Source organism: Triturus cristatus, chromosome 10 (assembly GCF_964204655.1).
Source record: "Triturus cristatus chromosome 10, aTriCri1.1, whole genome shotgun sequence".
In the NCBI taxonomy this organism is placed as follows: domain Eukaryota; kingdom Metazoa; phylum Chordata; class Amphibia; order Caudata; family Salamandridae; genus Triturus; species Triturus cristatus.
Window position 1 is genome coordinate 986782717 of NC_140593.1, and position 13740 is coordinate 986796456.

General features: G+C 47.9%; 1 protein-coding gene across 4 annotated transcripts in view; it reads left to right on the forward strand.

Annotated features, from left to right (window-relative positions):
- Nucleotides 1–13740, forward strand: part of MPRIP (myosin phosphatase Rho interacting protein) — a 753461-nt gene that overhangs the window by 709359 nt on the left and 30362 nt on the right. For all 4 annotated transcript variants that reach the window (XM_085628921.1, XM_085628923.1, XM_085628922.1 and 1 more), the window contains exon 23: nt 7961–8046. In XM_085628921.1, the coding sequence (XP_085485047.1) occupies nt 7961–8046 (86 nt within the window). The remainder of the gene's footprint in view (nt 1–7960; nt 8047–13740) is intronic.

A 13740-nucleotide genomic window follows, 5' to 3' on the forward strand; every position in this document is an offset into this window, starting at 1 on the left:
GGGGCACCTCTGCTCAGGCAGCTAGCTCCACACATGAGATGTAGTGCACCCTGCCTTTGGGCTGTAATGCCTGCCGTAGGGGTGCATTACATATATCTCATGCAGTGTTTTCAGGCAAGGCAGACAGGGCTGTGTGCCATGTTGACTCTTCGGTTTTGTCTGCACCAAGACACACAGCCTACAATGGCGCATGATCTTGGTGAGGGTTACCTAGGCTGGCACAATTTGTGCTGCTGTCCTAGTGGACCCGCTTCAGTCCCCAGGCCCTAGCTTTTTGGGGTGCAATTTACTAGGGACTTACGGGGGCTGAAGTTGTGCCTATTGTGGACCAGTTTAGGAAAAGAACACTGGTGCTGGGGACCGGATTAGCAGGAACCCAGCAAACACTCAGTCAAAGTTGCACCAGATACCAGGCAAAAGGTGTGTGAGGGGGAAAGGTACTGCAACTAACACCCAGTTTCCTACAGAATTCTGGACCCTTAGCACTTGCAAGCAGGCCCTTTCATCCGATAAGCTCTTTCCTCCCCAAACGACATCCAAGTCCTGTAGCAGATATGGCGCGCCTACATTCCGGGACCCAACCCATGTTCTAACATCCGCCAGCCCTGCCCGCACTACTTCCAGACGTGGCAAATTCCCTGGACCCACCCGGAGGCCCCCCTCAGTCGAGGACAATCTGGACAGTGAACTGGCGACCATAAAGAAAGCTTTTGTTTCACTGGAAAACAAGATTGATGCTGTGGCAAAATACCTCACCCTACTACATGACGACCTCTGCAAGCTAGCTGGCATAGTTTGTACTACGGAGTTGACACTACCCTCCAGCCACAAACCTGGAAGGCAAAGACACAGCTGCGCACACTGCGAGATCAGGACCAAACACTGGAAGAGCGAGCAGAGGATGGCAAAGGCCACGCCCGCAGACATAATGTGCGCATGGTGGGTCTCCCGGAGAACGCGGAGGGTCAAGATGCATTAACCTACCTAGAAACGAGGTTTCACAGTATCGTTACTTCTGCTGCAAACTTGCCTTTTTTTCTATTGAATGGTCACACCAAGACCCGTTAAGGAGGCCCCCCCACCAAGTGCTACTCCCAGACCACTACTGGCCCGCCTCTACACTACCAGGATCCTGATCTTATTCTGAACCAAACTCGCAAACTCAACGATCTGGTGGTCGACAACACACAGTGATAATCTTTCCGGATTACACACTGGCAGTGCAATGGCAGCAGAGCACATTCCTTGCTGTTGAGCGCAGACTCCGGGTCCCCCAACGTGAAATGCTCTCTCCGAATCAGATGAAAAAGTTCTTTACCTTTCATCTGGTCGAGACTCTATCTAGCTGCAGATTCCTTACTGACCCTCCAATCCTCCCCTCTCTGCTAACGGATTTCTCTTTATAGATTGGAAGTGAATTGTGCCAGTGGTAGAAACAGATGACTGACTCATAAAAAAAAAATATTTTTAATGCATACGCCTGCTTTTTTTGTTTTTGTTTTTTAATGTAAGCACTGAGCAGAGCCAATAAACTTTGCCACATGAACTACCTTAGCTGGGATTTGCAACTTGTCTCTTTTTTTGTGGCATGTTGAATATGAAATGATTATATGGGCAATCTCAACTGAGTCTCATCTAGTAATATTAAGAGATAGTAGAGAACATCTACTTCTCAATAGTGACTTGATATACTATATCCACAGGGGAAACTTCACTATAAGTTAAGAATAGATCTTTAGACACTCTGGAAGTAGCCATTGTATGTATGTATCCGGTATTTGTAAAGCGCAAACTAATCACCCCTACGGGTCTCAAGGTGCTGGGGGACGTTGGGGAGATTAAGTGAAGTATTGCCCAGAGTCACAGGGTGCTGAGCTGAGCTGCCACCGGTACTAAGGATTGAACCGTGAGCCCCGTGCTCCGGAGTCAACTGCTCTGTCCGCTTCACCACACCTCTCAGCCATTTATTCCAAGCACAAATTCGCAGCAGGAAAAGCAATGGTACTGCAATGTTTTCTCAGCTAACAAAGCAGGGTGGTAAATTTAAAGCTGGAAAACATGAAGAATTGTTTACTGTTTTAAATGAAACTTCATAATGAATTTTGGAATTAACTTGCGGACCATCTGATGGCCTGGCAACAGACTACATGGCTTGCAGATCACGGAGTCTTCTGACAAAGGTAATTACTAACAAAAAAAAGGCAACCGATTTATATCCCACTGAGGAGGTTGGTCTCTTGTGACAGAATAGATGAGAAAAGGTCAGAAGAAATGATATTTTACAACCTCACCAGGAGTGTTTATCGAGGTTATAGTGACTGACACAATGTGTGAAAGAGGCCATTAAAACACCTCTTTATCTAAAGAGGTAATTTAAAATTAAACTCCATTCACAGGACGTGTAACAGAACTTAAGTCACTTAAGTTGTGCGGCATTGTGATCAAATCCTTCCCAGTAGCGCACAGATGGTAGTTTAATCATCAGAAATATTCTTATATTTGTATAAAAGTTGTTCAGAAACCAGGCTGTCTAGCTCAGCAGTAGTAAGACGCGATCGGACTCTATCACTCTTCCTGGGCCACGAGATCTGGATGGTGAGGATGAATGAGTTTGCACTGCTGTAGGAGCAGAAGGGTAAAAATCACAATCATTAAGGACAAAAAGGACAAGTCACTTTTATCTTCGAATTCAGAACTTCACACCAAGCTGATGTAGGCTAAGGGTGAGTTAAGTGCACAGCAACTGAACTTTAAAAGTGCCTGTCGGCCTCACTCTAGTGACATAGGTTAGAAAGGACCTATTAGCTCCTACTGATCACTGCACAGTATGCTGCCATCACTGCGCACGTGCTGCTTAAATCCTGGTGAAAGTAGTAGCCAACCATCATTATGAGCATAGCGCTTTGGGCCTCCCTCTCAGGCCAACAAGACCCAATCCGGGAGACAGGCATGTGTTATGGCCCCTCTCATGATCCGTGTTTACCTATGACAACATAAATCAGCATTAGGGATCCATACATCAGAACAGTTGGGCACTCAGCATGGTTGCACGTCCATTACCATGCACAGGACAGGACTTTGCCTACAGTGGAAGCTAGGGATGATTTTTTAACAAAGATTTTGCAGCCTGGGCCATCCACTTTGGAGTCCTTGCTGTCATTCTATGAAGCCCTGAATGAGTGCCTACATGTTGGCCTAGTTCAAGCCTTGCTCAAACCAGGCAGTGAGATACCTACTTGAGCGACGACACACTTTGCAGGTGATACAGACTTCCTGATGTAGCATCCTACTCCTACATCCTTTTAATTCAAACCTCTATGAGAAATCCAAATTATTTTCTCATAGTACCACTGGACAGGGACTCTAATAAAATAGACACTACTGGTAGGGATCTTCTGTTTGGATAGTCTTGCGCTTCGCTCATTAAATTCTGTGTGCCTCTTGGGTCACTACACTCATGGCCTCTGGGACATGTCGAGTGAGATTTTACCCACTCTGCCCAAGGATTTCATTTGCCCAGATGGGACCAGATGGCCATAATGTGGCAAAGTATATTTTGCGGTCTGGCCTGGACACTATGAATCATGTTGCCTGGGCAAGAGGTACCGGTGTTGTTACTCAACCTCACTTTTTGGATTTGTGCCACCAGATTTGATGGGGAAATTCAAGCTTCACTAACGAACATGCCATTTGATTGGGCAAGCCTATTTAGTGAGAAGGCAGAGTCAGTGCTACTTTACAGACAGCAGAGGCAAGACTTGTGTTTCTTGCTTAGTTTGCCCCATTTACCAGTTCCACGAGCAGTATCAGATGTTCTGAGAATACTCATAGGTATTATTTGTTGTTAGAGGCATTGTACCCAGCAGCAAGGACAGGTGTTTTGTTGCTCTTAGGCAGTGGCAGAGGTAGGTGATGTGGTCAGCAGACGCAGCAGTCCTCTACCTCCTTTACTTCTCTTGGCACCATCCCTGCCAAGCCGCATTTATTTACCCTCCAAAAGCTAGTTAGGGCGGGAAACAGGTAGGTTAAAAGTAGGGACTAGCTGGCTGACAAGTAGGTACTAGGATTCAGCATTTACTTCAGATTATTTAGTTTAGTCACACCCTACTTTACTTTACTGCTCCTCCCCTTGTTCCTACATTTTTTGCCCAAACATTGGTAAACAATTTTGATATTCTATCCCAAGAAGAGCTGCTGTTGCTAGCAAAGGACACGATGGAGGTGTTGCCCAGGGCACAGAACGGTATGGGATGCTACTCCCAACACTTCCTTGACCCTAGGAAGGACTGGGGATTTAACTGATTTTGGGCCTCATGCAATTGAATACCTTTTCAGGTAAAATACATTGAAAGTTAAGATGATTACAATTTTCGATTAGTACCCTCACGTGCCAGTAGGTGGCGTCATTCGATTCCGCGCCGCTGGAAGTGATGTGCGCAATACCTATATAGGTGCCACCTTCGCACTTACATCTGTTCTTTCCTTTTCGCGCCAGATAGCGCAAATTCACGAAGAGCTACCTTTCAGTCACTTTTTGACTGACTTTTTTCAAGGTTTTGTCAACTATTGTTGAGAACAAATCCTTTCTCGTGGTGTGACAGGGATGTCTCCCGAGAAACCAGCTGGTTTCAAACCATGTGGTGCCTGTGATGGACTCCCACTTGGTCTGTCTATGGTGCCTTGAGAAATATCATGGCTAGAAGGCATGCAAGGATTGCCGTGCCATGCACCTGAAGGCACTGAGGGAGCACTCCCTCAAGCTCCTTCTCGTCAGATGACCCCTCGACGATCAAGATTCCGGTCACGTGGAAGGTCTCGGTACCACTCACTGAGCCGCACCCAACGGTCTTCGTCCCGGTCTAAGTTATCGTCTGGTAAGTCACACTAAAAGAAGATTTCTAAGGGGTCTTCGGCTTCTCCTTGTCTGTCCAAATCTTTGGACGAGATGAGGGAGCGTCGGCATCCAAGGCCCTGTGCCTCTGCGGAGCCTCAACTAGGGTCGGCTCTGTGTTTCTCCGATTTTTCCAGAGCTGGGGTGACCCACTCCCACTAGGTGAGTTCTACAAGGCCATGCATATCATTTTTGGGCAACCCAACTCTGCCTTTGGGTGCCATGTGTTAATGAGGGGTCCCTACTGGATTCCCACCAGCAGGTACATCCATGACACCAGTTGGGCCCTGTGGATCGAAAGTGGCGAGACAGAGACCTTCTCCGGCTCCCACTCACAGGCAGATGCCCCCAGTGCCGTTGATGCCAATCAACAACGCCATCTCATCGTCCTCGACTTAGAGCAGGACCAACATCGCACAACCACAGTTCCATAATCACCTGGAGCCATGCTTTCCAGTTTGGAGCCAGTGCCTTTTGTCTGACAGGCCTGGTATAGGTGATGAATGGGCGGGGTACGGCGACCCTGATGAATATCTCCACCCACTGGATGATACAGAGGACATCTAGTATGAGGATCTGGCAGAAGCCAGTGGATTAGACACCTCACCTGACACTGGCTTTGTCTCCCTTTCTACTGTTGCTACGGTGGAGGGGGTTCTGTTTCGCTGTGATGGTATGTGGGGCTGCTGAGGTCTTTGACCTTCAGCTGCCTTCCGTGGCATTGAAGACTAACGTCTTGCCGGAGGTACTTCAACCAGAAACTGCCCACTCCAAACCCTTGCTCCCCTTTAATGAAGCCCTCACCAATGTCGTCCTCTGTGTCAGGTCCAAGCCCTGCATCAGTGCTCCTATACAAAGGATGATTGCCCGCCACCACCGCCCCTCTCCAGAGAACTCCAGTTGCCTCACCCAGTACCCCACTTCGGAGAGCTTGGTGGTCCAAACCTCCACGTCCAGAATCAACCCTGGTGCTTTCCCGTCCACTCCACCAGATAGGGAATCCAAGAGGCTGGATACCTTTGGCAAGAGAATGTTCTCTTCCGCTAGCCTAGCATGGAGGTCGGTGAACACTGTGTGCCTCTTGGATCATTATTCCCTCACGATTGGAACTCAGTTGCCATGTGCTACCAGTGGTCTTGGAGAAGTCCTGTTGCCAAAAGGAGAGATGCAGGAAAGTTCGCCATTCGTTGTGGTCTGAACACAGCTAACTCACTGTGCACATCGATTTCTTCATAAGGGGCCCTTAGGTGCCCGCCTGGTTGAGGACTACTGACTTTTCCTAGGAAGTCCAAGCATCGCTTATGGACATGCCCTTTGATGGCTCCTGTCTCTTCGATTGGAGGCAGTCTCGGTACTAGAGCCCTTTAAAGATTCGAGTACTACGGCCACATCCTTGGGCCTCTGTATGGCCCCATGTCACCTACAGTGCACCTTTTACCCCTTAGTAGCGACGTAAGATGTTTCCACCTGCGTACGTACCCTCCCAGCTACCACAGCCCGCAAGGAGGCAGTTCACACAGATCACGTGGGAGGGTAACCAGAGGTCAGGCCAGCCCACCACTCCTGCGGTTCACAGTGGACCACAAGCACTTTCCGTTTGCCATTCTTCCCTTCTGCCTTACAAGCACCCCTCGGCCTTACCAGCACCCCTCGGGTGTTCACCAAGGTGATGGAAGTGGTTACAGCACACCTGGGGAGGACTGGGGTACCAGTCTTCCTTTCTCGATGATTGGCTGTTGATAACTCTTTCTGACGCTCCCTTTCATTGAGCTTGTTCTGGACATGGTGCAGTTTCAGGCTTATTCTCCCAAATCGGAAGTCCAGGATATTCATGCTATAATACTGAATTTTTAACCTCTATCCTGGATTTCAGTGAGACAGACTCTGAGGCTGCTGGGCCGCATAGCCTTCTGGATCCTGCTGGTAACACATGCCCATTGGCATATGCAGGCTCTGCAGTAGAGACTCTGTCAGATATCAAACTGACACTCCCATTAACCCCGCTCTTCAACCTGATTAAAGAATGAGGGCTTAACTTACAGAGGGCTCTAGAAGTTCACGCATTCTTGGTTTAGCAAGTCATGAAAATGAACTGACATCAGCGCGCCAAAGTGGCGCTTATATATACATCACTTCCGACTTGGTAGACGCACAACTGAATGACGCCACCTACGGGCGTGTAGGAGTACTGCTCGAAAATGTCCAGATCCAGTCTGACACCTGGGGATAATTCTAAAGTAAGGATTCTGTGGCTAGCTAGTCTCTAGCAGATAAGGCGTTACTGAAAGTAAGTAACTTGTTTGTCTTAGTAGTAAAGACTCAAAAACCTCCCACATTAAGTTATCTATTTTTTTTTCCTCTTTAATTTTTGGTGGTGGGTGTTTAAAAGATAACTGGATGGTAAGGAAGATTCTGCGAGAATGTGTGAATTAAGTTGTAGTTCTGGTGAATATTGTGGGACTCTTTACTATCTTTATCTTAACACACCCCTCCTCTCCTACATTAGCTCCATCTGCTTTGTCTTTCATGGAACTTCAGTAGGAAGTGAGGGACTGGGTTAGTGCTGAGCATTGTGTGAGAGGTTGTGGTGCGTTCTGGGAGCCTTAAGCAAACACATTAAGATGATGGCCAGAGTGCTGAAACTTTTCAGACACTCACACCGGTCACTGTTAGATTTGGATTGACTCCATCCTAATTCTTTTGCTCACTTTGCGACCTCAGTTCAGACCCAGCCATATGCAAATGAGTCTTGACCCTGTTCCTCATGGGAACAGTCCAGCCCAAACTGCCAAGCCAGGTCTTCCCTGGACCGGAATTAAGCATCCTGTGACTGGTTTCGGAGCCTCACCTAATAATTCCCAGTGGCTATGAACCTTAGGAAAGTACACCGCTGAAAAGTACAATTAACAATAGAAAAATCTTTGTCATGGTTTTCAGGTTAACTTTGCACCGTGTTGTCAATCCTTTGAGAGACACTGCCTATTTCTTTAAATTAAAGTGTTTTCATTTATGAAATACGCCCAGGCATTCAACAATAAATTGTGTGTTTCCTTTTATTCCAATCTGCAGATATAATGAAATCTAAAAGCAATCCAGACTTCTTGAAAAAAGATAGAGCCAGTGTCAACAGGCAGTTAAGGAATATTCGGTCAAAGGTAAGTTTCCTGCCAGCCTCAGCTCCAATTATTTTGGGTATAGAAAGAGATTAGTTGGTATCCATATGACTGCAAGATGTGAACTGCCTTCTTGATGGTTTATCAATGCACCAAACAAGAATGATGTAAGCTTTTTTATTTGGGAAGTAACCCGTGTTTGGGATGCTAGAATGCATTTTTATGCTTAACTATTAGCATTGGGTGTGAACCTTCCCAAATCTAATTATATCTTCAGGGGATGGTTACAGGGTGGTCAGTTTAAAATTGAGTATAATACAGTAGGAGGTGCTTTGACTGGATCCTTGCCGGCGGGTTTGCCCTGGGTAAAGGTTGGGCCCTCTGAATCCGTTATCGGATTCGAGGCAGCACCAGTGCACAGCCTTAGGGGTTCACACCTTCAACGTCAAGTCAGCCAATGACGTCTGCATTACTCTTTCCAACGTCAATACAATGCTGCTGGATGCTGCAGCGATGGAGTGGTCTGCTTTGGGCAACTCTCTATTTTGCCATATTCAACCTGTTCCTGCTGAACCTACGGAAATGCAGTTTAGCAAGTGAAGGGTGTAGGAAAGTATCCCTTTTTGCATGGTTACCCCCCACTTTTGCCCGAGATCTGATGTAACTTGACTTGACGTATCCTTGGTCCCTGCCAATCAGGTTCCCAAGTCCTGTGTCCTTTTCCAAAACTGTTTTTTGTGACCACAATTGGCACATCTCTGGCCACAGGTAAGCCCCTCGTAAAAGGTACCAAGGGCACTGTGACTAGGGAAGGCCTCTAAGGGCTGCAAGCACCTATTGTGCCACTCTTAAAAACCCTGTACCTTAACCCCAACACAGTCATTGCCGGCAGCGTGTAGTGGTGCAGAGAAAAGTGAAGAGTCGACATGGCACACATCCCTGTGTGCCATGCCTGCATCCCACTGCTGAGGCCTAGGTAAGTCACCCCTTTAGCAGGGTGCACTAGCACTCCTGTGAGGGCACAGTGGCAAGGGCCCTGTACCCCTACAGTGTCTAAGTCCATTCTTAGTCTTTGTACGTGTAGTAAAGCCATAAAGAGTATATGGTCTGAGAGTTGGTGTTGGAAAGTGGGTTTCTGTTGCCGTAACCCCCCACGTTTTGCCAGATTTCTGATGCACTTTGACTTGATGTGCCCAGGGCCCCTGCCAAACAGGTTCCCAGGGCCTGTGTTCTTTCCCAGAACTGTAACTTTGTAACCACAATGGGTACCTCTCTGGCCACTTGTAAGTCCCATGGGTACCAAGGGCGCTGTGACCAGGGAAGGCCTCTAAGGGCTGCAGCACCTATTGTGCCACCCTAAAAGGTCCTGTACCTTAACACACACACACTGCCATTGCAGGCTGTGGGTGTCAAACCCTTTGGGTAATACTACCCAGCCTCCTTTGGAGGAAAATTGACTGATTGAACTGGGGGAGGCTAGTGAACTAGAATCCTCTCCAGTTTCAGAATTACTTTCTCCACCTGGTATGGCAACAGAGGAGAGTTGTTCTTATGCATTGGTATTGAAGAGGACAGCTGCAGTCTTCCCTCATTGGAATTATCCACATAGCCTATCGTGGATGTTCTTCACCAAGGTGAGACTGAAGTGGAGCCTTTACTCCCTTAAGAGTCTCTGTTTGACCTTTTGTTAGGAGATTGGGCGATACCTGTTAATGGAGCTTCGGTTGACTGGGCTGTGGCCCATTGGCATTGTCCTGCCCCAGGGGACCCAGTTTGTCTCTTGTGACATCCCACATCAAAAGGGCTGGTGGTTCAGGCTGGTAGTGAATCGTCTGACCCCAGTGTCCTTCCCTTGGTTCCACCAGATAAAGAGTCCAGATGGCTAGAACATTGTGGGAGGAATATATTCTCTTCCGTCAGTTCGGCATTGAGGTAGTTAAACAGAGCATGGCAGTTCATAGCTGGTCGGTGTGACAAGCCACCTAGACATGTCTTTGAATGTTCTGTTTGAATTCTTTCTTTCTGACTTGTGCGGAAAGAATTGTTAATATGTGGCTGAGTTGGAATATGTATTTTATATGGTGACAACCAGTGTGGTGTTTCTGCTTGAAGCACGGGTTTATCATTGTTTACATAGCCATGTGGCCCTTTACACATTTTTTCATGACTCTTAGTTCCGGTCAGTCAGGATTATAGGAAAATTATGAGGCAGCTATTCTGCAGAAATCTTTTCAGAGAGGTCTTATTCTTTGAAGTATATTCCACGATAAGTGGCTGTTTTCATTATTATTCTTCATTATTATTTACTTTGTGGGACAGAAGTCGTGACTTTCTTCTTCAGCATTGTTGGTGACAGTTTTTCAGCTGTTTAATTTGTGTTGTATTTTTATTGAGGCCTGGTACACAGGTCTTCCAGTTTGCTTCTTTTTTGTTTTGTTTTACGTATTTTACATAGCGCAAACTTGACCCGAAGGTATCGGGTATCAGAGCGCTTTACATGAGCACCAGTTGCGTTACACAAGGATACATTAATTTTTGTTAGGCACTGGAAGAATAAGTGATTTGCCCAGAATCACAGGATTTTGAGCGTCATTGCCAAGACTTGAACCCGGTTACCCAGATTTGAGATCGACTGCCCTAGCCGTTAGGCCACATCCTTTCCTCTTCTTAAGAGTTTAATCTGAATATGAGATCTGATAGACATTTAGCCGCAAATTCCTTAACTTATAAAATCCCCAGGCGTCAGACTGGATCCGGAGAATTTTCCGCAGCAGACACCTCTGCGCGCCAGGGGCAGCGCCGCACGGCTCCGCCCTGATGTTGTCCACGGACGTGACGTCAGCGAAGCCATATATGCCACTACCGGCGCGCTGACGTCAGTTCTCTTCTTTTCCGCATCCCAACAAAAGGCCTGTTTTTTGGGGCCTTCTCAATGCCTTCGGCATCGTGGAACAGTGTGCAATCCCTTTGGGCTTTAAGGCGTGTGAGACCTGTGCGCATCAGATGTCTGTCACGGACCCGCACGTCATCTGTATGTGGTGCCTAGGAGTGCACCACGACTCCAAAGAGTGCGACGCCTCTCAACATATGAAACCTGAGTCCTTGAGGGAGTGTCGTATGAAATTGCTAGTCGCATGGCTGTCCAGTCCTGCACCTTCGCGCCGCCGCTCTCCCTCTCGGGATTGTGCCCGTTCAGAGGCGGGTAAGCACAAACGTAAGTCGCTGAGGTCTTCCTCCCATATGCGTGACGCTGGAACCCGTTCCTCTCGCTCCTTGGCACGGGCGTCATACAGTCGTCTCCTCCGTACCCTCCCTTTCCGGGAATTGGAGTGACGCGGGCCCAGATGGAGGCTTATTCAAAAGCACTCCACTCATACTTTGTGTCACTCCCTCTCCCTGGTGCGCATTCAGGTCCCACAGAGGTGGAAGGCACTCATGTTGGGTCCTTGCCGGCAGATTCGTCCTCGGCGCCGGCTGTGTGCATACACCGGTTCCGGAGTCGATACGACGCCGACGGGACACGGCCCAGAGGGCCCTCCCAGTTGCCCATCCAGCCCACCCCTCCAGTCACCGCATAGCCCTGCGCAACTTCCTGCACTGACGTCTGAGGCCTCAACGCCCTATTGACGTCTTTTCTCCCCGCAGATTGCGGTGGGTTCGCTGTCAGAAGGTGCCCAGGTCAAGTCCCCCCTGGAGGACGTCGAGACGACTCCGACTCGGCGTCAGCCGACACCGTTGCCGATGTCTACGCCTCCTCTTTTGCATGAGGTTGACGTTCCTCTCGACCCCTCGGACATCGATGCGACTCCCACACGGCGTCGGTCGATGCCTGTGATGGCACCTACGCCTCCTCTTTTGAACAAGGTTGAAGTTCCTCTGGACTTCCCGGGGCCGAGGTCGTTTCTGTCCATGATGCAGGTACCTAGGGTTGCGTGGCCTTCAGATCAGCCTCAGGCTCCTCCACTTTTTCTGTCTAGTGGACGGGTTAGTCTCCAACCGTCTCCTACCGACGGTTTATTGTCACCTCCCAGGATGGCAATTGAGGCTAGTGCTGCCTACTCAAGGGCTATTCACAGGGCGGAAGCTATTCTTCGATTTCAGCCCCCTGTGGTTTCCTTGCCTTCTGATCCTTTACTGGATCTTCTCCACATTGAGCCTATTGAAGTGGAGCATTTGCTGCCCCTTGGGGGATCTTTATTTGACATCGTGCTTGGCACATGGGCGAGGCCCTCCTCTGGTGACCCTGTTGATCGGGCCATTGCTCGTCGACACCGTCCTGCCCCGGATTATCCACTCTGTCTGTCCCTTCACTCTAGAGCTTAGGATCTAGTTGTTCAGGCAGCTTTTGACTTGCAGTCTTCCTCCGCTTTGCCGTTGTTACCTCCTACCAGGGAGTCTAGGTGGTTAGTCACATGTGGTCGCCAGCTTTTTGCCTCTGCCAGTGCAGGCATCCGCGCATTAAATAAGTCTTGCGTGTTCACACGCGCATCCTCTGCCCTTTGGGATTTGTCGAGAATCTTCTTCCTTCTATTCCAGAAGGGCCGCGGGCAGAATTACATCGCCTTCTACTTGATGGCAGGGGAATGGTGCAATTTTCCCTCCGATCTTCCCTTGATGCAACTGAATCAGTGGGAAGGGCTATTGCTCGATCTGTGGCTTTGCGCTGCCATGCATGGCTGGCCGACAGTCGTTTCCCAGACAATGTTCGGGATGCTCTTAGAGATCTGCCATTCAATGACGTGGACCTTTTTGACCTCCACGCGGATTCAGCGGTTTCCAGCCTCATGTCTTGACTACCGTAACTCTCGCGGCATGACTTTCTGCCTTGTAGTATCTTTTTCTTCTGCATAGGCAATGTTGCCTTGTTGGTTTGATTTTCAAAAATGTCTCGGGTTCTTGCATAGTACCCGGATAGCGTAAGCGTTTGTTCCGCCATCTCAGTATTCGTTCAGTACAGCCGGACGGCTGGTTCTGTCTTCCTTTCAGTCCTCTGAATGTGTGCTTAGCCCAAGAGGACTCCGCTCGCAGGGGTTGAGACTTACCCTATGTGGGGTATTTGCTGGCTATTGGGTAACTGCCTTAGCCTTGGTACGCTCCTATGGAGTCTTCCTCACGGACATCCTTCTGGGGGTCAGGCTGTCCTATTTTTCTGCTGCGATCCTAAAGTTATATATTCAAAGTCACAAGAGCAACCCTTATGTCCCTGCGAACCGGGTAAGTACAATGTACTACAAAACAATGTTCACAAGGAACTCATTTGGAAATAATAATCTATCACATACAACATCAATAGTTGTCTCTGAGTTAATCTTTCACCAAACTAACAAAAGGTTAGCAATTCAAGCAGTAAGCCTATACACAACAATTATTTTACAAAGCCTCAGCCGAGGTCTTTTATTTAGCAAAAAAACTTATTTCAAAACACATATAAAAACATATCATATATACAATATTTCTCTCTTTTTCTTATATTCACAGTGCAAAGTGACCCCAGTGAAACCATAACCAAACAAACACAAATAAACAAATAAACAAAGACACTTAATAAAGGTGCAAAAGGTTATTGGGAAAAATTTTAACAAGGACAGTTTTGTAAATAATATAGTAATTCAGTCAGAGCTGTCTCTTATTTTGTTTGTCGACGGCGTTTCGACCCACTTCTAAATACCGGGTCTCATCAGGACTGTAGATATGGGGACTAGTGGAGGGAAAAAGAGGGCGTGTATAACTATATTT